We start from the raw sequence: 23,659 nt of genomic DNA on the forward strand, positions 1-23,659 counted from the left end.
ATTCATTCTTGCTCTCATCTCCTGAAGTTATATGAAGACAGAAGGAGGAAGTGTTGACTCCAGGGAAGCTGCGGTGGAAATGACCGAGATACATTGTATACATGTGTGAAATTGTCAAAGGCTAGGTAAAAAAATATCCTTTAGGGCTTGGAGAGATGACTTGGAGGTTAAAAGTCCCCTTGTTCTTGCAGAATCTAGGTTTGCTTCCTAGTACCTACATGATAGCTAACAATCACCTCTAACTCCTGATCCTGGGGACCTAACCCTCTCTTCTGGCCTCCACAGACACTGTATTCATGTAGTACACAGTCATATAAACACAATACCTATATTAATAGAATTAATTAAAAATATTCTTTAAAAATTTCACCACAGGCAGTCAGATTAAAGGTGATGTACACCTTTAATCCCAGTACTTGGTAGATAGAGGCAGGTGAATCTCTGTGAGTTCAAGGCCAGCCTAGTTTACAGAGTGAGTTCCAGGACAGCCAGGACTGTTTCACAAAGAAACCCTGCCTCAAAAACAAAAACAACAACAAAAAAACAAATTCACCACTTGTTGTAGAGACTGTGTCCTTTGCCTGTCTGCCTGACTGCTTTTTAATTCAAAATAGACACCAACACCCCAACCCTTCAGAGACCCTCCCCTTAAGAACCTAGCAAAAACACCTTGGCAAACACATTTATTTAATACGGGGTGGGGTATTGCTGTCTCTGTCAGTGTGTATGGGGTGGCAGGGAGACAACCAGAGGGACTTCTGTTGTGAAGTAAGAGGCTGTTCTGGCCCCAGGCTGGGGAGCAGAGAGCAGACTGAGGGTGTTAGAGGGGGTGTGTAAATGGGGTAGGGTGAAGCTCTGCACACATCCTTGGGACCAGTCCAGGCCCACCCAGTCACCAAAGCAAGAACCGAATAAATAAAGTGCAACCATGGGGTTAGGGAGGCAGGGAAGGGCACTGGGCACACCCACGCCCACAGCCCACATTCAGTGCTGCCGGGTCTGGCCCACCTCTTAGCCAGACCCTCTTGTCCAATCACCCCTATGTCTGTCCCTCCACGAGCCATGCAGGGCCCTTGTGCAGCTACTGGAGGTAGCGATAGGCCTTAAAACAGTGGTTGCCAGCATCAGCCACTACCACATGGCCATCCGAGGTCAATGCCAAGCCCTGTGGACCATACAGTGGCTCAGCAGAGGTGTTGATATAGGACAGGAAGGAGCCAGAACTGTCGAATACCTGGGAAAGAAGTGAGAACGGAAGCAGAGCACAGTCAGGCAGAGAAGAGGCTCGGCAGGAAGCTTCACTCGGGTCAGCCCTGAGCCCTGCTCACCTGGATTCGGCTGTTGCCCCAGTCGGCCACAATGATGTTCCCATTGGAATCCACAGCTACTCCCGTGGGGGCATTAAACTGCCCATTGCCCTCGCCGTGTGAGCCAAATTTGAAGAGGAACTCTCCGTCAGCATTGTACACCTGGTGGGGGAAGGGGCTAGGGACTGGGGCCCTGACCTCAGGCAGAGGGCAAGGCCATGGAGGGTGGGGTGAAGCTCCAGGGAGAATTCCCAGATCTGCAGCTTAGCCCAGACATTCTTTTCAGGGACCACACACAGTATCCTACTGCCCATCAGACATTTCAGCTGAGGCTTCCCTGGCAAGGCGGCACTTCCCATTTCTCTGTCTCAACACTGGTACCACCCTGTTGTCACGGCTGGCTCTTCACTCCACCTTCTCGGCCAGACAGCAAACAGATGAGCACATCCCTGATTCTGTCTCAAGTCTGTTCCTCATAAACACTGCTATACTGTGTCAAGAACCAGACTCCCATCATTTCTCATCTAGATCACGGCCTTTAGCATCGCCCTAGTCATTGGGGCCTTTCTAAGATGAACAGGGGTTCATCACACCCTATCTGAAATTCCTCAAGCACTCCTCATAGCTTTTAAAAAGAGAGCCCCTTCACAGGGACACAGGCGTCATCCTCACCTTGCACCAACAACATACCTAGTGTGAATAACCCATGGCTTCCAGAGCACACCATAAATGGTACTGACTTAAATGGTCTTCTCTTGTCTTTTTTTAAATAGTGTATCCTGTACCCCAGGTGGTCCTTGAACTCACCACGTAGACGAAGATGACCCTGAACTCCTGACCTTTTGCCTTCACCTCTAAGTGCTGTGATTACTGGTGTGTATCACTACACCTGACTGCTTCTGTATCCTTTGTCCGATGTTTCAGGCCTCCCACAGTTCCCAGCATCCATCCCAGAATCTATCATTTCAGATTGTCATTTCCCGATTGTCTTCTCGTCCCTGACAGACTCTAACCAAGAAGACAAGGAATGGGTTTGTTTTACTCAGCACTGAATCCCCAGCTTCTAGCACAGTGCCTGGGACAAAGTTGCCATGCCATAAATGTTTATTGGTTCAATGAAGGATGGCAAGGGGGCTTGGGAGAAGGCAGGAAGGGAGGAAGGAGTTTTTTGAGACAGTGACCATGGAGGGAGGGCACTGACCTTCACTGAATGGTTATGGAAATCCGTTACTACAATCTCATTCTTGTTGTTTACAGCCACAAAGTGGGGCCCTGGAAATAGAAAGTGGGACTTAATGAATTAAGCTGAGGCACTCAGTCAGAGAAGGGTAGGATCTCTGGGCAGGGTGAGATACCCTGTCTCTGGAGGGTTGGAACTAGATATTAGGAAAGGGTAATTGGAGTCAAGATATAGAAGGGGCCTTTATAGCTAAAGGACCCTGGGAAATTCCATGGAACTCAATTATCACAGGTTGGACCTTGGGATTGTTCTCTCATACCTGCAAAGTGGCGGTCAGTGGCCCCACGGCCTCCAAAACGCCCAACCAGCTTGCCATTGGGCTGGAAGGTGAAGACACAGCAAGATTTGTTGTCTACCACAATGATATGTCCGTTCCGGTCCACAGCCACTCCTTTGGGCCCCATGAGGCGGCCAGCTCCAATCTTGGTCTATAGGAAGGGCATACCATAAGGGACTTCATCCTGACTAGTACAGTAGAAAGTAAAGTCCTGGCAGAACCTTGAGCTGGTGATAGACCACTTTAGACCCTGACCTAGTGTGGTCAGTGGAGCAGGTCACCAGGGGTTCAGAGTATAGCAACAGCAAGCTTCTCACCTTGAACTTGCCCTCAGGGGAGAAGATGCTGACCCAACGGTTGTCATAGTCTGCCACAATAATGTCTCCATTGGTGTCCACTGCCACACCTGTGGGACGCTGTAGTTGCCCAGGTGAGCGCCCACGCACCCCAAACCGGAACTTGAACTGGCCCTCATTGGAGAAAACCTGGAGTAGAGGAGCAAGGGAGGGAGCAGGGAGGAGGGGAAACACTGTGGGTACAGAGGAAAGGGAGCTGGGTCCTAGTAAGATCCCATTTATTCAGTCATTCCACAAGCACTTGCTGACACCACGCCAGGGGCACAGAGGAATCACGCAAAAGATACCTTAGAGGACTTACAGTAGGGATATGGAGGGAGTGTGAAGACACAAGAGGGACCAAGGGATGGTGGGGAAGGCGATATGTGAGCAAACACCTATAAAGATGCCAGTTATAGCAAGAACTAGCAAGAACAATCTTTGAAAGGTATGGAGTCCAGCTAACATGAACCCTGTCTGAGGACCTCGCTAGTGTATGGAGTAGTGAACAGGAATGACATTTCACTCTGGGTATAATGAGGAGCCACTGAAAACTTATGACCAGAGAAGTGACAGATCTGCTTTTACAAAAGTATTCTAACAGGAAAGAGTCAGGACTGGAAGGAGGTGTAGCAGGAATCCAGATGAAAAAGAATGACGGTTTGTACCAAGGATACAGTCGAGAGGGAAGCAGATGGATTCAAAAAGAGCACAGGAGGAAAACAACAGAATCTCACAGCAGCGTGGAAAGGGGTAGGAGAGGAGAAAGTCCAGTTCCCTTAGGTTTATGGGCTGACAAGGGAGGCTTTCTTCTGGACAGAACTGTTTTAAGGTTTTTATTTTATGTGTATGAGTATTTGCCTGCACACATCTCTGTATACCACCAACGCCGGGCATCCATGGAGGTCAGGAGGGGGCACTAGATCCCCTAAAATTAGAGTAATAAGACACTTGTGAATTGCCATGTAGCTGCTGGGAATCAAACCCAGGTCCTCTGGAAGAGCAGCAGGTACTCTTAACCGCTGAGCCATCTCTCCAGCGCCCGGGAATGAATCTTTCAATCTCCCCTTCTCCTACTTCTGCACCTTAGCCTCTCAAGATGCTAAGATCTCTTCATCCTGAAACATCTCTTTTAATCTTCTTTTCCTCTTAAGCTAATTGGACAGCTCTATCACCCGTTGTGTAATTCTCATAGACTCCATTTTGTTACAGCCTCTGGGGAGACAGGATGGATCAGAGCCAAGAAGCTAGCACAGAGAGCTCAGGTTCCGTCCGTGCCTTGGGCTTGATATTCAGTCCAGCTCCACTCTCTCCTTCACGGGCAGGGCCACCCCTGGTCCCCCAGACCCATCCCACCACAGCACATCATGTTCTCCTGACATGACCCTGTAGCAAGCCTGGTCAGTTAGTACAGCACTTGTGTTCTGCACTGGTCCTATGGAAAGTCAAAATCGTCAGGAGAAAGGAAGTACCACAGGGTAAGGAATCAAAGTGGCAGGGGTGGGGGTACTAAAAGGAACAGCAGTGAGGTAGTCCATCAGCCGTCACCCACTCTGGCAGCTTCAGTGCAGACTCAACCGTGGGGAGGGTTTCGAAAGCCTTGTTCTTCCCACCCTTGCTCACACCCCCTATCAGAACTGGCCAACTCCTATTAATCTTGAGAGCTCCGAAGTTTCCAGGTCACTTCTTCAGAGTTCCCACTTTCTTCACATCAGTACATACATGTAAAGTTAGGGCCTACAGTATACATTTTACAGCTTTCTTCTTAACAGCTGTCACCTTGTGACTGAGGACCTGTGGTCCGCCCCTCTAAGGATGCAAGCCCAGTTAGAAGTTGGTGCTGCATCAGCTTTGTCTGCCACTGTATTTTCAGTTGTGTATGGCTTCCAGCATAGAGGATACATTCAACCAACAAAAGAATCCTCCAGCTCAATCTCAGGCCTAAACTCAATGAATAGATCCATTTGAATGCCACACAGCAACCTCAAAACTCAATAGGGATAAAAGTGAACTCATTAACTTAAAATGGGGCCTGCTTCTTAATTGGAACGTCACTGACCCAGCCCACCAAGTCTCTCCATTCTCCATCCCAGCCCTTTATCCCATGACATCTGATACTCAGTAAAAGCTGTTACACTATTTCCTTCCCAGCACTAGAATTTGCTGGCCTCTCATTTTGGCCCCTACACCTCTCTTCTATACCATGGTGACATTAAGTAGATCTCTGACTTCAAGGATCTCAACAGAAAATGACAACAACAAAAAGATAAAACATTAGATAAAAATAACGAACCAACCCAGAAAAAGAAAACTCCTGCAGCGACGGGCTGCGGAAAACAGAGAAGAATGTGATCTTCCTGCAGAGAAAGAGGATGCTCAGCAAATGCTTGGACCATGACAATAACACAACGCCAGCTATTTACAAATTAAATTGTTTGCTCAAAATCATAAAGCATTTTCTTGTTGTTGGGCATGTGTGTTCTTTCAGTAGGGTTCCACCTTGCACTATAAGACAAGCTCACAAGGACCCCCAAGCCTCATGAGCAAAGTAGGGGAGACACATCCTACAGATGTGAGCTCAGCCTACATCACTCCTGAGGCATCCAGAGTAAGAGACGGAAACACTCAGCTTTGGAATCCAAGAACAAGCTTCCGGAAGATATGACATCAGGGTAGACTTGGAATTAAGAGAAGCAAGGACTGTAACAGAGTAGCGGATGTTTGGAAGAGAGGACCATGCCAGGCCTCTCTCACAACCCCTTGTCAGAGGGCCCAGCAGCACCAGCTTTTCTGTGTGTGTGAACAGGACAGGTGTCCCAAATCTCAACCTCTGTGCTAGAAAGCATGTCTGGCCTAAAGGGAAGAAAGGAGAAGGAGGTGGGAGGTGATGCTGAGTAGAATCCCAGCATTACCCCAGAACTCCCAAGTACGCTCCCCCATCATCTAGGCCGGTCCAAATGCCTTCCTCGTCTTCTCCTGTCCTCTACCCTAAGAAAAACAGTGAGCCAGCAGCCTGAGACTGGCTGCAAGGGTTTCTGCTAGGTGGAGTGGGGTCAGGGAGTCGATGAAAGTGCCCAAAAAGGCAGAACTGGACTCGTGACAAGGGTGTTCAAGCAGGGTCGGGAAATCTAAAGGTGCAGGTGTTTTAAAGTAAGGATTTTTGGGTTAAGGTGTGTATTTCTAAGAGTTGAGGTGCACAGTAGCTGATCTCACAGGGTAAAACCAACATTCCACAGAATCACTTCCAAAACCATTTAGAATCTGACCTCGGCCTCTCCAAGTTCCTAACAGCAAGCTTCCTGCAACTCTTTCCCATCCCCTTGCCTTTGTTTATAGTCTATACCCGGACAATGGCATTTCTAACAGCAGCTAGGTGTTAGGTATCCTGCATTACACCATTTAATACTCCCATCAATCCCAAGAAATGCTTTTCCTAATTTTACACATGAATTAACTACAGTGTCAAGGGGTCACATGACTTGCTAGTACAGGGAGAGCCATGATTCCAACTGAGGTGTCTGGTTTCAGAACCCAGGCATTCAATCACTACACTATCTGCCACATTCACATTCACTGTGCTACGACCGGGGCTTTCTGCAAGGGATATAGAGAAGGGAAGCCATCTTTCCTGGTTGTAACATGGAGCTTGCAGTACATCAGAGACCATGAACACTGGGTATGACTGATGCCTGAATCAGTTGTGTGAGGTACAAGGAAAAGAAAAGCAGGTATAGAGCCACGTGAGGTTGTGTGCCACCCGCTAGCTGATGACAAGCAGATGGCTGCATTCTTCAGGCAGATAACAAACCCTGGAGCCAGGTTGGTATGCTGGAAGATAGTGGGGAAGGGCAGACCTGCAACCTAACCACTAAGTTAAGTAGACTAGCCAGCAGACGGTTCAAGAAAAGACAGAGGAGAAAGGAAGGAGCCGACGGAGGAGCTTACACAGCCTCGGCATGGCCTGGGAAGGAACGGCAACAAAGCACAAGAACCCTGCCTGGCTCTGACTGACGGTCCTGGGTGGGCAAGAGGGGCTCAGAGTCACAACTCTTTAAAGATGGTTCTAATCGTGGGTTTCATCTTCAGTAGGTGAGCTGAAGGCTGTGGTGTGTAAATCCTCTCTGGTAGTAAAGGAGTCAGGCAAAGAGGCTTACCTGAATGCATTGGTTGTTGCTGTCTGCTACCACTATGCGGCCACTGCTCGCGGCAGACACACCTTGTAAATTAGTGAATTCCCCTTTCTCCCTTCCACGGCTGCCTGTGGGTAAGAGACGAGAAGGAAAACACCAATTAACTGAGATCATTCTGAACCTCTCTCCCCACCTCACTGAGCCCCTGCCTGAGCCAGCCTCCACCATTCTTCCTTAGGCCCCCATCAGGGCCTCCCCTCAACCTTCATCCATTTGGCTCTGTGCTTGGCCTCCCTACCAACACGGAAGACGAGTTCATCCTCAATTGGGTTTTCCTTCCGTTTGCCACCAGTGCTGTACATGGAGCTGGGCCTACGCACTGCCTTCTGGCGCACATGGCTGCCAGGACCACCGGGAGACTTGACCCGGCGCTTCACATCGTCTGGGGAAGGTGGCAGGTCCCCGGGTCGCAGGGCTCGCACACGGAAAGGGCTGCCACGAACCGGCTGTCCATAGAGCAGCACTGAGAGGAGCAGGTCACCTTCGGTGCGTGCAGTGTACACCAGCTCATATGTGCCATTCTTGTGGTCTACCACTGGCACCGCGAGGCGTGTGCCGTCAGGCCCAGTGATCTCTGCACACAGCTCTGCGCTGCCTGTGCGCACCAGCCGCCCATCCTTGTCTTTGGTGGTGACGGTGAGTGAAGCAGGCTGGCCCACGAGCGCCTGGCGCAGGCCCTCGCCCGTGGCCACTGTCTCATGTGCAGTGGCACTGGTGGTGAGCAGTGCACCCAGATTGAGTACCGATCTCCTCAACCCATCGACTTCAAGGACCAGTTCCAGCTGTGCGTTCTCATGCGGCCTTTCTGGGAAGGCCTGAGCCGCCAGTGCGGCCAGCCTCTCTCGCATGTGCTTTCTCACCAGCAATACCTCAGGGGCAGAGCCCAGTCTCAGGGCCTGCTCCGCAAAGCTGCAGCTACTGCCAATGTGCTCCTGACCCTGGCGCAGTGTGTCTAACTGTGTCTGCAACACCTGTTGAAGAAGAGGAGATTGAGTGGGTGTGCAGACTGGCAAAAATGGAGCTGCTGTGATTACCGATGAGCTTGTAGTATCATGGAAGGAAAGAAATACACATAGATGCATGTGGACAGGAAGCAGAGGACCATAGCAGTGACAGACCCTGTGGACAGGGAGCAGAGGACCACAGCAGTGACAGACCCTGTGGACAGGGAGCAGAGGACCACAGCAGTGACAAACCCTGTGAACAGGGAGCAGAGGACCACAGAAGTGACAGACCCTGTGGACAGGGAGGCAGAACAGAGGCTGGAGAAAAGGAAACCTTAAATGGACAATGGCGGCAGAAAGAGCATCTCATCACAGACCATGGTTGGCAACGATGACCCGACGCACCTTCTGCTTGGCCCCACAAATGCTCTCCAAGTCGCTGACCAGAGCCTGCTTGCGCTGCTGCAGGGCTTGCTCCAGGTCCTCAAAGGCTGCACTTATCTGGGCCAGGGCCTCTGCCTTGCGCTCTTGCAACTGCTGGCTGATGCCCCCGACTAAGGCGATAGCTGCAGAGAGCTGCGGCAATCTGAGGAGGTGAAATGTCTCATGCCAGGACTGTTGGAGGGTCCATCTCAAGACAGCTTCACTACTGCCCTCTGGGAGAACCCCTCCTTGACCTTCTAGAGCCTTCTATTCTTGCCCTTCCCAGGCCCGTTCTTTCCACTCCCCAGAGCCCCTGAAGATGCCTACCGGCCACGCACAGCCTCAAGCTGGCGCTGCAGGGCTGCCTTGTGCTGCTCTACCACGTCGCGCAGCAGCACGGTGCCATGCTCCCGGTGCTCCCCTGCGCGGCACTCACCACACATGGCCGTCTCACAGGCCTCACAGTAAAACTCCATCGTCTGGCGGGACAAGGGCTCCTATGAGGAACAGCCAGACACTACACTTCTTTGTCCCCTCCCCTTCGGCCCTCTTTACCCCTGTCAACACCCCACCCACGGCCACCCTACCCATATCACCTCTCCTTCTCCTCCCACCCCAAGTCCTGGCCTCACTGGGCCTCGCTTGGGCACACCTTGCCTTCATGGTTGGGGCAGGAGAGAGGGCGGCCAGCCACTGCACTGAGGGGGTGGGGGTCTTCAGGGTCGTGGGCCCCCTCAGGTGCCTGCTGCATGGCCTCCATCAGGCTGCTGATGAAGAAGTTGTTCTGTAGGGCTGAGACACCCTGTTCTGGGAGGATGGAAGTCTGCCGGCACACTGGACAGGACAGTGTCAGACTCTGAGCAGGGATATAGTTCTGGAGGCATCTGGGCAAGGAGAAGGGAGAGTCAAAGTGTGTGTAGGGGGGGGGAGCAAAAGCACCCTCATAGGTGCCTAACCCCTTTCACACAGATGTGCCATTAAAATTTCATGTCGAAACTTCTTTGTGTGGAGCGCACATACATACACAGAGGCCTCATCGACCAGCAGGTGTTAAAAGGCCCCTGAGGACTGAGCAGAAATACATCCGTGGTCTATCTAAGAAAAGACATGTCTGCATTCCTCCACTTGAACAAACACAGGCTCACCTTTCACAGGTGTTTACCAAGTCTCCTCAAGAAAATATGTAACAAGCCCTCCTTCTGCTCCTCCTGCCCTCCTAACTCATTAAACATTTACTGACTGCTTATTCTTGCCAAATTTGTGCCAAGCTCTGGGGATAAAAAATAAAACACAGTATCAGCTTTTAAAATAGTTCTAGTCTTCAGAGGAAAAACAGACACAGAATTAGAATTTAAAAAGTAAGGACATTGGTCCTTGAGTTACTGTGCCTCGGTTCAGTTCCCTGGCCAGGAACCTAACCCACTGTGTGACCCTAACAAGTTACTTTCACAAGCCAAGGTCTCTTCCCTTATAAGATGGAGACAGTACAGAATTCAACTGTATGAGGATTAATGTAAAAGGCCCGATTGCACGTCAGGAGGATTAAATGTAAAGTGTCTGGCCCACTAAAGCACAATGCACAAAGGGCATAGTAGATGTGGTCGTGAGGGAATGCGTGTGGCTCAGAAGAGGCTTCAGAGGTAATGGAAAGGAAATCTGTGGAGGAATAATTGTTAGGCCAAGCAGAGAAAGGCAGAAGGAGAGGAAGGAGTGCACATAAAGTACTTTAGCGTGAAGGGTGGAGCAAGGAATCAGAAGAGAAGGTGGAGGAGCCTGCACTGGACCCCAGCAGCAGCAATGGTAGTGGCAGTGGCAGTGGCGGTGGTGGCGGCGGCAGCAGCAGCAGCAGCAGCAGGAGCTACTGACAGCAGCAGGAGGAATGGGAAGAGAAGGTGGAGGAGCCTGCACTGGACCCCAGCAGCGGCAGCTACAGTGGCAGCGGCTGCAGCAGCGGCAGCAGCTACATGACACCAGAAGAACATAATGCTGGGTGCTATGCTTTGTACTTTGTATGAAGAAGAAGCACATGAAGGGTAAATGGTCAGAGTAATCAAGCTAATGGACTGGAGCATTGGAGCCTGGTTTTAGATGTAAAGCAGGCCTGTGCTTAACCAACAGACTCATACTATTCCAGGGAGGAGGAGAGATAGACCTGGATTCAGGCTATGGGTGGGAACAAATTTATACTGAAGAACATGGCCAGGTGTGGCAGCACATGCCTGTCGTTCCATCACTATGGAGATTGAGTAAGAAGCCTGGCTCAATTTCAAGGCCAGCCTGGGCTATGTAATGAGGCCCAGCAGGGATGGTGGTAGAGTAAATTTAGGAATAAGAGAAAAGCAAAAAGAAGTGGGGAAGCCAGCAATGATGAGTAGGTATGCGGAGTGAGGGAGACCATTCTTAACTGGCTTCTGGCCTCTAACCTAGGCATCCAAGGGAATGATGGTGACATAAATCACAACAAGAAACACAGAGAACAGCACTGGGGTGGGGGATAGGAGACAGAGATGGGGGACATCAACATTCAGACAGCCTCAGCAGCCAAGAGAGAGGATGAGATCAGAGAAGATGTGGACAGTGGTCGGGGAGAGGGACAGAGAATTCAGCAAAGATGAACATGCCAGGAGAACGACAGTGTCGGGGCAGCAAGGATAGCACAGAAGGAGGGAATGAGTCACTAGGGTGGGAAGTGGCTGAGGAGTGGAAAGTGCCCACTGCATTTGGCAAACATGAGGAGACTTTTCTCTGGGAAGGTGACACTGATGGCAACAGCAGCGGGAGAAAAGTCTGAGTGGTACAAGTTGAAGAGTGGCGGGGAAGCTGGGTATTGAGTGGGAAGGGGCAAGAAGAACTCGCTGGTGCTGCAGGGGACAAGAAAATAGCTTCTCTGTGCTAATAAGGGGTAGGTTTTGCCATTTACCCAACCTAGCACTGAGCCACACCCCAGCCCAGCTTATTTTCAAGCTGAAGTTCGCAGTAGAGAAGGGGCGATGGGGGATGCTAGGAAACCAGGAGTGGGACGCATTGGGCTAAAGGGGAGGCATGGACTCTGTCTTTCGAGGGAGGGAAGGAACACAAGAAGGGTGGCTTTAGAGGAGCATGGGGATAGTGTCAGCTAACTTGCCTGAGGCAGGATCAACCACAGAGTGAAGAAGGGAGGAGTGAGGAATGGTGGTGGCTGGGATTAGTCACCAGCGGTAGGGAGAGGACAAAGACTACTAGAAACAGACACCAGACTGAAGGCAGCTGTGCTTGGAGATCATGAATCTATGGAAGGAAGATACCCACGGGGCAAATGTCCCATACCTCAGGCTCTTCCTTCACTCTGGCCCATACATTTGTTCTTAATTAAAATGTGACAACATTATATGTCCGGAATGATTTTAAGTGCTTTACAAATATTAACTGGTTTCTCTGTGACCTACTTATCCCTGAGGTCCCTCCCAGTAGAGTGGTTTTTGTTTCATGCTCCACATTCCTCAGGGCCAGGCGGTGGGGTTGAGCCCTCTGTCTTCCCATCTAGAATATTTAATGTGTCTATAGCTCTTCTGAAGCTTCTCTCTTCTGCCTATACCACACCGTCTTGCTACTGCGTCCACTGACCTCCGAGCTGTTTCTCCATTTATTGAAGTTCTTTTCCTAACCCAGCTCTTCTGTCATACCCTCTCGCCCCCTCACATTCTGGCACCTTCCTCAGTGGCTCTGATATCTCCTGGATGACCTTCCTCCAGCACGGTTTCTTCATGCTTAGTGTCCTACCACCAAGAACCTTCCCTTCCCTCCACCTCGTCTGTCCATCCCCTGCTCCCACTGCCACCCACATCTCATCAACTGTCACTCAGTGGACTCTGAAATCTGCCCCAGTCTGTCCCTGCTGGCTCTCATCCTCTCTTCTAGCTGTTTCCACAATGCACCTTGTAAGTGATGGACAACTCCTAGCTGTTTGTCAAGCATCCTTGGATTGCCATAATTTCCAAATGGTTTTGTTTCTTCCCTTGGTCCTTTAACATTTACTCTCCATACAACTAGTGAGCCTTAAAATTTCTTTTAACATATATGCAGAGGGCCTATATGCTACAATCACATATATCTCACTAGCTGTAGAAGAGGAGATGCCTAGTCTCGCTGCAACTTGATCTACCACGGCTGGCTGTCAGCCACAGCAGGGAGACTCACCCATATCTGAAGAGGACAGAGGAGGAGAGGATGGGAGGTGAGGTAGAATGAAGAACTGGAAGGAGAGGCAGGGAAGGGAAACTTTTGTTGGGATATAAAAAACAAAAAATAAATAAAAACAATCAAATTTTAAAAATCTAATTAAGTCAGACATGATGTCACACACCTGTAATCACAACACTCGGGAGGCTGAGGCAAGAGGCTCACCTGTACCACGCCAGCCTGGGCTACAAGAGACTTTGATTCCACCTCCTCCTCTCTCCTGCCTCACTCACCAGCACACACTGGCTTCCTTTCTGCTTTTCTACTCTGTTTACTTCCTTTTTGATTACTTTTCATTCTTTCCCTTTGAGACAGTCTCACTACATAGCCCCTCTAGCCTCCAAGGTGATGGAAATTAAAGCCTATTCCATCATACCCAGATCCGTCTGCTTCCTCAGCCAGCACCCTTCTCTCCTCTCACACCCTCCAGTTATTTCTATGCTGTGGAGCCTTGGCTATGTACTTAACAACTTAATGACGTCTCTAAAATGGGAACAATGTATCCTTTGGAGCCAGGAGGGTGCTTCAGTGGGTAAGAGCACTGCTGTGCAAGCAATAAAGGCTTGAGTTTGAATCTCCAACACCCGCACAAAAAGCCAGGTATAGCTGATGTGCCTAGAACTCCAGCGTTGGGGGGGTGGAGGCAGCAGATTCCAGAAGCCCGCTGGTCAACCAGCCTAACCAAACAATGAGCTTCCAGCTCAGTGAGAGATCCTGTTTCCAGACAACAATACAGAAAGACACCTGGGAATCGTCCTCTGGTCTCTACATGAATGTATGTGGACTTACACAGCTGAAAAAGGAACCCGCTCATACAGCACTCACGAACAAGGGAAAAAATATCTTAAGTAAATCAATATATGTAAATCAAATAGAAAGTCCATGGCCAACTGTAAACAGTCACTGGTTCCCCCCAAGAATGCTCAGTGATCTGGGCATAGAACCAAGTGCAGAGGCATCCAGTTATAGCTCTGACCCAGCACTGAAATTCTATGGCACGGCCTTAGCAAAGGACAAAGGTGTGAGGGAAGAGGGCTAGGGACAGTTAGATGACCAGCTGTAGAGCCAAGGATGGATAGAAAAGAAAGGGAAGCCTGGTCCACAGAGGCGCATGGAGGAGGAGGTTAGGCTTTCGATTGAGTCGAAGGTGGCGTAGCAGGAGCAGGTGGCAGGAGCTAGAAGAGGAAGACTGAGCGTCACAGAAGAACTAGTCTGTCATCTGCCACCTGGAAACTCGCACTGACGGTGTATCAGCTAGCGGATGATGTGCAGGGCAATGTCAGGAACGGAGACATAAGTGGGCAGTGGGGGTCACAGGACGATGGGAGAATCTGAATGGGCAGGAAGGCTGAGATCTTTGCTCTCTGATAAATGGAGACAATGGTAAAGCTGGAATCTCAAAGAGCAGGGTTGCCAGGGAAGCAGGATCAGATTTAGTAGAAGCAGGGGATAGATGGAAGGTTTGGAGAGACTCTGTCGAGAAGACCCGGGGACTAGGTCATCTAAGATATAGCCACGAGCTATGAGGCCAGAGAGAGGATGCTGCCAAAAATACAATGTGATCATGAAGAAAACCACACAAAGGCCTTGAGTGGCTATGAGGTAAGACAAATTTCCTAATGGGCGTACCGAGTCCACCTCCCTATCCAGTTTCATCCCAGGCCACTTCTAATCACTCACTCTGTTCCAGCTACACAGGGCTTCTCACAGGCCCCCTCATCCAACACATTCCCCAGGCTACGTGGTCTTGTTGAGCTTTCCATTCTGCCTAGTCTGCTATTAAATTCCCTTTTCCTACCTAACTCCTGTTCATCTCTGGATGCAAAGGATTCTCCAAACTGTAACAGACCACTGTGGGCCTAACAATCCAGCTCTATGATTATTTGATTGCTACCTCCCTCATTTTACTACAAACCCTTTAAGCATGAAGATCATGTCTATAGGGATGGGTATGGTGGTGCATGCCTTCAGTCTCAGGCACTTGGGAGGCAGAGGCAGGTGGATGTCTGTGAGTTCAAGGCCAGCCTGCTCTATATAAATTTCACACTATCAAGGGTTATATAGTGAGACCTGTCTCAATAAATAAATAGAACAAAATCCTGTCCGTAGTTCTGCTCCTCGGTGCATATTCAATGACTCGTATTGGGTCTGACACATAGTAGTTACTCAGCAAAGAAATATTAGCACAATGAAAACAAATCAATGGAAGCCTAGAAGCTGGGAAGGGCTGCCTTTCACTTAGTGCCTCAGAACAGGCAGGGAAGAACACACCTAACTTCATATATCCATCCTTCTATCAGCCACAAACTATACCGCTCCAGTGCTGGTCTGTATGATTTCTCCTGTGGCTGCTCTGTGACCCGGTAACACTCTGGCCCAGTACTCAGAGTTCCTGGTTCTCTCACAGCTTATTGCAAGCAAATCCTTATCTCCTGCACGATGGGACACACTTGTCCTTCCCTCCCTCGTGTGCCCATTCCCTTTATTACGCTTTTCTCTCGGGGGATAAGAGGCTCTGCATGGTACTTGTCCCTCTCTAGTAGCTCCCCTCACCTTTCACAGAAGGTATGTAGACAAGGCAGAACTTTGGGGCACCGGTACCGATCCAGGCAGATACTGCACACCAGAAACTGCTTGTCCATTGGCTGCACCTCCGGGCCAGGACTGTCCTCCCTCTTTGCCATGGTGACCACAGAAGGCTCCTGCCACTCACACCAGCCTGTGTACAGAGAAACAGTCAACAGCAGGGAGGCCAGCACTCCCTCCCCACCCCATCTCCTGCAGAGAAATGTGCCCCTTTCTTCCTTGCCAGGGACAGGACAAGGTGGTGGCTGGAAGATCAGGGTGAAGCGCATAGGCTGAGTGACTCCTGACATGGCACTATTTTCAGAGCACAGATTTAGGGTTACACTGGATTTTGAAGCCCCTCTTTTGCCATCTTGGTGATTCTGGATCGTTCTTCAAACCTCAGTTTCTAATTCCTAATAAGGCAAATGCTAATTCCCATCTCTAATACTTGTTTTAAGAGTCTGAGAGGGTACAAGTCACAGTACAGGAATAGCTTGTTCGCTGACACCCCAACTCTTTTCTGCTCAGCACCTCCAACAAGTCTCCAAGAATCACTTCAGGTAGCCCCTCTCCTGGGGTTGCACTCTTTGCCACACCAACCAGTATTGAGACTGACCCTCAAGCATTCCTTTCTGCCAAACCCAAGCTGTTGCTCCCATCTTCGGCTGCCCCGGGCTCTCTACTGGAATGAAGTAACTGTGCCATCCCGTCCACCACCCCTTCTAACCACCGTGACTCTTCTGAACAGAGATTTGACCCTACCATTACTCTTTTTAAATTCCTTCAATGGTTCTCCACTGTCCAAAGGATACAGTTTTTAAACTGGGCCAAAAGGCTGAACAATACCTTGTCCATACCTCCCACTCAATCTCTGGCCTCACAGTCTATGATCTCTTATAAAGGTTTCAAGTCCTAGAAAACTCCATGTTCTCTTTGTTTCTGTAGTTACACATTCTGCCCCCTTTTGCCTGAGGTACTCTCATGCCCTTGCTTTGTTTTCATGTAAACGTCACTTCCTTTAGGATGGTCCTTTGGGACTTCTGGGTTGGGTGCTACCCTGTCCCTCAAGTCCTTGTATTTCCTCCATCCTAGACCTTACCCTATCCTATGACTCTGTTACTTCTCTGCTCCCTTCATATGCAATATTCTTGAAAGCAGGCATACTATGTTATTTCTCCATTTCTGGGACTTAGCAAGGAGTCTAGTTAAGAATGACCTATCTTTACTGGATCTGATGATTAATTTGAAATATTTATTTACTAAACGCCTACTGTGCAGAGACACTGGAAATGTCTGAGCAAAGGCAGGGAAGCGATAGTGGATTAAAAAGTATTATATGTAGCTGGGTTGGAGGCACACACCTTTAATCCCAGCACTTGGGAGGCAGAGGCAGGTTGGTCCCTGTGAGTTTGAGGCCATAATGAGTTCCAGGACAGTCAGAGCTATGTAGAGAGATCATGTCTCAAAAACAAATAATAAGAAAGAATTATAAGTAATAAGTAAATACATAATTGGCCATAGGTAGCAAGGAGTACTATGAAGAAAAATGTGACAAGAAATTAAACTCTTTATTGAGTGATCACAAAGGGCTCTGTAAGCAGAGAAGTAGGGGTACTGGGAGGAACAATGGGGAGCCCGGGCAGGGGCCTGAAGCAAAAGTAAATGCACGTTCTTGGGAGAAGGCTCGTACTTAAATGGACTATGTGCTTAAAGCAAAGTGAGTAACAGCAAGAGCATTGAATATTACTTTATCCCAAGACAGGCAAAGGGATGAAGCAATTTACAAATAAATGAAAACAAACCAAGACACTGTTTTGGTATGATGACAATTGCAGAGAAACGGAAGCCAGGGTGGGGTGAAGAGGGCTAGTCAGGAAGTTACCCCAGTTCTTCAGGTAACAGTGTTACAGAGCTAGAGGCAGAGAGGCTGAATGAGGACAGTGTCATGCTCTAGATGCCAGAGGAAAGGGGGCATTGATAACAACTCCCTTGTTACCATGAAAGACAGATAAGGCTAATAAGGGGCTGTCTGGGTCATGCTGTTCCAGGTGGGCTATGTTTGAACTATATACATGATGTCCAGGTGGAGCCGTTAAGGAAGAAGCAGAATACGGGAGCTCAGTCTGGGCTTGTTATTGATTTGGAATCATTGGCATATTAATGGCCCTTAAAGCAATAAGATTGGATGATAGAGCACTTTGGGACAGAAAGATGAGAGTGATGGGGGGTGAAATAGGTTAAAGACTAGACGTGTTCACTATGTTTGGCTGATGGAGTAGTTAGGGCAGAAGCCAGGCCAGAGTGATGAGCAAATGTGTTAACAGAGCAGATGTAGCTAATCCATGACAGAAATCTACCCAGGAAGAAGCTGAAAAATAGGCAGTGAGTAGGAGCAGATCACCACTGCTATGCCCAGCTGGATGCACCACAGGCATCTTAAAGGCAATGAGAGAATGGCAATCCAGAGGACTCTCCAGCTTTGGGGACAGGAAGAGAGCTAAAGTGCATTTGTCCTGAGCGGATGTGCTGCTGGGAGTGGGAAGGAAAGGACTTGCCTGAGAAATTTGGGAGACCCGGTAAGACGGAGGGCAGTTAGACGACAGAAGGGGGGGCCTGAAGGCAGACTCAAGCTTGAAACACTGTAAGTGGGAAGGCCTGCTGAGCCTGGCTGGGGCAGCGGGACATTAGGCTCCACCCCTCTCTAAACGCAGGGGATCTCCCAGCCTGTCACAGAGGCAGGAATTGGGCTACGTCCAGGGACCAACAGCTCCTCCCTCTCTTCCCCTTCCTGTTTCAGCTTTCCACTCAGATTCACAGGGCATCACTTCTGCTGTGGCCATACCCCAGCTTTGATCTAGGGCTCGCTAGAATGATTCATTGATTCCCTGGGGTCTTCCTGCTCCTGGGTCACTGTTCTGTTCTATACATCACAGCAGACACTTGGAGGACCCTGGACACAGGTTACATCCTCCTTCGTGGGTGTCTTTGTTCCTTATCCCACCCATATCCTTTCTAGCTCAGTCCTAAAGGCACTTCATCCCCATTCAGAATTCACTGAACACCTCTGCAGGGATACGAAGGTAAATGAACACAGCTGAGCTTTCATGGATTCCACAATCAAATAAACAGATTTCTTCAATGCAATGTGGTGATGAACATGATAGGGAAACACGATTGCTGGAAGCACAAAGTAAGTTCCCTAGGCAGGGATAGGCCCAGAGGAATGGAGACTGAGAATGGGGAAGTTATAGAGCATGTGGTGCCTTCTGTCTCGGGAAGCTGCATTACCCACTGTGGCAGGAGATGCAGAGCTAAGCAGGGTCCACACCACACATGCTTTGTTGCCCTTATTAAGGACTTTAGACTTTACCCGCTTCCCTGCTAGGGGATTAAGGCTTTATCCAAAGTGCAAAGGAAAAGTTTGGTGGTGGAGGGAGGGGGGAGGTTATGCCCAGAATGACAAAAGTAGATTTTCTGATTGCCATGTGGAAAATACAGGGGTCAAGAGTGAAGTTTAAGAGGCTGACTTGAAGATGGTAGTTGCTAGGGGAGGCTGGAATAGTTTTCACAGGGAGAAACCAGTAGAATCTGGTAACTAATTGGTGCTAAATGAAGAGACAGGGTAGGAGAAAGGATTAGAAATGGTTGCTAGTTTTCTAGCTTGGAATCTAGAAGACTTTGGATGACAAGGTGCCAAGTCCAGTGCTTAACACAATGACTCAAGTGGAACAGCCCGGCTGTCAGTTGGAAAGTAGCAAAGAGAAGACATGGATTTAGATTTCTTTGGTGTAGGAATATTCCTGAACCACAACAAAGTAGATGACACCAAAGCAGAGTGAGAAACGAGGGCCTACAACTTAGCCCCCGTGCACGCCAACATTTAAGATAAAGGCTTAGAATATAAAGTCTGCAAAGAAGAGTGGGAAGGAATCAGAGACAGAGACAGGAATGTCAAAGGAGGCATGTAGTAAGGAGCTGCGGGCTGTGTTCCTGCCACCCGGCTCCGGGCTACCTGGCTCCTGCACGGCTAGCTTTATACCCGAAATAACAACACACAAATTGTATTCTTTTAAACACTGCCTGGCCCATTATTTTCAGCCTCTTACTCACATCTTGACTAACCCATATCTAATAATCTTTGTAACACCACAAATGGTGTCTTACTGGGAAAGATTCAGCACGTCTGACCTGGTGGCTGGCTTCATTGCATCTCTCTCCCTAAGGAGAGGCATGGCGGTCTGCTCAGAGAGGCGAGGCGGGGCAATTGTCTGAGCCATCTACCTCACTTCCTTTTTCCTGTTCTGTCTACTCCACCTATCTAAATTTTGCCCTATCAAAAAGCCAAGGCAGTTTGTTTATTAGCCAATGAGAATCCTCCATCAGAGGCAAGCTGTCTGGAGGCAAAGGGAGAAGAGGCCTCGCCATCAAAGCAGTGATCCTCACTGTGAAGCATCAGAGGCCCCATCAGTTAAAGCCCCCAAAGAAGCTGCTCTAGCTTCCAGTAGTGTACTCTCTGGGAGATGCAGCAGTCAGATGCCGAGAGCTGAGGAGCTGATTGTGAACAAAGACAGCTAGTGCTGAATAAATGGGATCCTTGACATATAGGGGAAAATAGGTTTCAAAGCTTTTCAGGTTCTCCAAATCCTCAAACATCCAGCCTCCCCCATGACACTCTTCTCCAGTCACAGTAGGTTCCCAGTGTACAGGGCTTCCACAGCTGTGAACTGGAGGTGAGCACAGGCATTGCTGAGGTGTGTATGGGTGGAGGGAACTGGCTAGGCTCACTTCCTAGAATGATTCACTCCTACTCACTAGCCTCTAGGTGTATTTGACCATTTGAGGCTCAGAAAAATAACAAATGTCTGTAGGCTGTAGCCTCTGGGCTTTCTCCAAAGGAAAAGTAACAACAATGGATGAGGAAAAGCCCTTAAACCTGAGCAACCCTTCCCTTCCCAGGGAAGGAAAGCGATGAAATTCACATCACTAACGGGGTCCCCACCCCAATGCCTGGCAGAGTAGGTACATGGATCATTCAATCAAATGTCCCTGGACACATTCTAGAGACACAAAGTTAGATCAAGTGGCTCTCTACCTTTCACCTGTGGGAAACTGACATGTAAATACATGATGACAATGTGATAAGAGCCATGATATTGACAAGTTCAAACTGCTAGGGCAGGAAGTATCTAGCTTGGTGGAGAATAAAAAAAAAAAGCTTCCAGAGGAAGGGGTGTTTGAGCTCGATCTTGCGGGACAAACCTGAGTTTGATAGGTGCCTTGGGAAAACTGAGTAAAAGAACGGAAATATGAAACATTTACAAACAGAATAAGAGTGTAAGAGAGTTAGCCTCAAAAGGGCAGCACCTAAACCACATGGTTTTATGACCCACTGATCTAAACACCCCACTCATTGCACTGGCTGCCCCCACTGCCCATCCTTTGTGGGGTTTTGATTCAGGGTCTCCTCTCTGTTTATGTAATTTCATTATTTCCTACAATCTCAATTCACATGAGGATCTAACCCCCAAAGCCTTGTTCTGAAAGACTCTCAGACCTATATATATCATTGCATTTTTGGACATCTCTGCCTGGATGATGAACAGAAAGAAATAGTCCGAAATGGAACTGATTTCCTCCAGACCTTTTCTTCCTGCTGTGCTTCTCCTCTTCATAACAGGCACCACCATTCACCACGCTGCATCAGTCAGGACCCTAGTAATCTCAACTCTGATGCAAAAATGTACTCAAGTTTAAAAAGTGGGAAGATGTATCCATCGGGGCTGGGGTCCCCATGACCCTATACTTGTGCAACATATGTAACAATAACCAAAGAAAAGGAGGCTATCAATTTGAGAGGAGGGTATGGGAGGGGTAGGAAGGAGGGTCACTAGGAGGGACTGGAGGGAGGAAAGGGATGGGACAAAGTGATGGAATTTGATTTTAATTAATTTTTCCTTTTTTAGTTTCTCAAGACATTTCTCTGTGTAGTCCTGGTTGTCCTTGAACTTCTACTGTAGACCAGGTTGGCCTTGAACTCAGAGATCTGCCTGCCTCTGCCTCCCAAGTGCTGGGATTAAAGGCATGTGCCACCGCTGTTTTTTAAGGTCATGAAATTTAGGATCTAGTCCTGTCACTAACTCCATTACACAAGATAAGTCTAAGCAATTTTCTATCCCATACCCATATTTGTAAAATGGGAGGGAGAAGGTTTTCTTGTTCTCAAAATCTGAGATTCCAGAGGCTCCCTTTCAAATTAAAGACTCCTACAGACTACAATGTGCCCACAAATAAATCCCACCTCAAACTAGCTTGTTGATTTGATTGCTAATTTCCATCACAAAGCTAAGCATGTTAGAGCGTGCTCACAGGCTGCCCCTCCCCTTGCTTTCCAAAATAAATGTTGTCTGAGTTTAAGTCATGGCATCCACTCTCTGCACTCTTCTGTACAGCAATAGTGTTTTCTGGACATAGGCGCTACTATCCTAACTATGGTCCTTTTATCTCAAGTTCTATTAGCAGAAATGCCACTGTCTCCTAAGCAGCTAAGTTGGTAACTACCATATAGAAAGTCCTCAATAGACGCTAGTGACAGGAGTTATGGTTAAGCGCTGCAGGTCCCTTTCAGCAAAAGAAGCAAAATCAAAAGCAGTAACAAGACAAAGGAACAAAGTTCCAAGGAGAGAGACCTCCATTTAGCATAAGGTAGCTTTCCCACAGCATGAGAGAGTAGGTGCTCTCTCACTTGAGGCTTCCAAGCCAAGAGAGGTAGGGCACCTGTCAGGTCTGCAGCTCTCATTCGCATTCTGCAGCAAATGAGAGCCCTGCTTAGGAGATAGGCACTGATGTGCTGCCCAGTGTGGCTGGAGGGACCTGTAAAGATAATCACTGCACCCACCCTGAAATCTCGGATTCATCTCCCCTCTGGGGAAAGTCCTGGTTTTTGTTTGTTTGTGGTCCACACTGGACTCCCACACCAGGAACATGCACAGGGCCTGCTTTTAGTCATATTGACCTCCCTGGGGTGCAGCCTGCCCTTCCAACCTGCAACCATCTGTCCCTGCAGGTTTGCGACTCAGGTTCTGAAACCAAGTCAAGGAGGAAGGTGGTGGGAACTAGGGAGGGGCCTGGAGTCCTCCAGGCGGAGCCCAGGCTGAGGGAGAACTAGAGGGGTCCTTTCCTACACGAAACAGCCTCTGCAGGAAGCTTCCTGTCCAGCAAACAGTGCCCGCAGCGGAGGAAGGATGTCCTCCATCCTGACTGGTGGGCTTCTTGGAGCCCACGGACGACGGAAAAGGGAGCAGGGGTGGAGGCGTCTGTACCAGGGAGAAAGGAACCCTTCGGACAAGCGGGGCCACAAGATTCCAGAGTGCAAATCAGCAACCCCACCCACCACCATCGGCCGCAGCATTCGGTACCCTCCGCCAACACACACAGGCTCCCAAAACCCGCGTTCCTAAAAGGAACCATCACCCATCCACCCGCGCCTCCCCCCACCGCACAGCCCGCAAACATGGACCTCACGTGAGCAGCCACAGCCCAAAGAATCCCCCCACTGCTCTCATAGACACGGACACGCCTCACGTGGACAGAGACTGGAACAGCTTTTGAAAAGCATCCGCGCCCCCACCCACAGACGCTCCGCTCGACACACCGCCGCTAGCACCCGGACCCGGACCCCGACACACAGGGGAACCAAACGCACCCTGGGGGCCCGCACGGCGCACTCACGGCGTGGGAGCAGGATGGGAGGGCAAGGCCCGGACTGCAGCCACTCGGAGCGGCCCGCGGCGCTGCCCCCGCTGCCAGCGCCCGTCCGCCCGTCCCTGCCCGCGGCGCCGCCCCACGTCCCGCGCCTCCTCCTGTCCCCGCGCCGGCGCCGCCGCCGCCGCCGGACCCGTCGCACAGGCCGGAGGGAGGGGCCGGGGCGGGGCTGCGGACCGGCCGGGGGAGGGGGCGACTCGGGAGCTGAAGGCCCGCCCCAGCCACGCCCCCTGCTCACAGGCCACGCCCACCATCCCCTCCACCCTGCGGCTCACCGCGCTACCTCCGCGGTGCCACTAGAAGCTGGCGAGCCGATCCCGGATCTAAGACCTAAGATCCGGGATCCTCACCCGCTGCCTCCGGCTTCCGAGGCCTCTGGGCAAGTAGATGAGTTCA

General features: G+C 49.7%; 1 protein-coding gene across 4 annotated transcripts; it reads right to left on the reverse strand.

Moving 5' to 3' along the window:
- Window positions 1-667: 667 nt before the first annotated feature.
- Window positions 668-23,351, reverse strand: Trim3 (tripartite motif containing 3). 4 transcript variants are annotated; one of them, XM_038338801.2, is made up of 12 exons: window positions 23,205-23,351; window positions 15,488-15,653; window positions 9,369-9,600; window positions 9,044-9,195; window positions 8,699-8,879; window positions 7,588-8,320; window positions 7,314-7,417; window positions 3,142-3,309; window positions 2,807-2,975; window positions 2,509-2,579; window positions 1,329-1,469; window positions 668-1,234 (listed from the first exon to the last, which is right to left on the reverse strand). In XM_038338801.2, the coding sequence occupies exons 2-12, from the start codon at window positions 15,616-15,618 to the stop codon at window positions 1,082-1,084; spliced, it is 2,235 nt and encodes a 744-aa protein (XP_038194729.1). In that variant the 5' UTR covers window positions 15,619-15,653; window positions 23,205-23,351; the 3' UTR covers window positions 668-1,081. The 4 variants fall into 4 exon arrangements, with proteins under 4 accessions (XP_038194729.1, XP_038194713.1, XP_038194723.1 ...); XM_038338785.2 differs by having other exon boundaries at window positions 9,044-9,213; XM_038338795.2 differs by having other exon boundaries at window positions 9,044-9,213; window positions 23,231-23,346.
- Window positions 23,352-23,659: the final 308 nt, after the last annotated feature.

This window comes from Arvicola amphibius, chromosome 1 (assembly GCF_903992535.2).
Source record: "Arvicola amphibius chromosome 1, mArvAmp1.2, whole genome shotgun sequence".
Lineage (NCBI taxonomy): Eukaryota > Metazoa > Chordata > Mammalia > Rodentia > Cricetidae > Arvicola > Arvicola amphibius.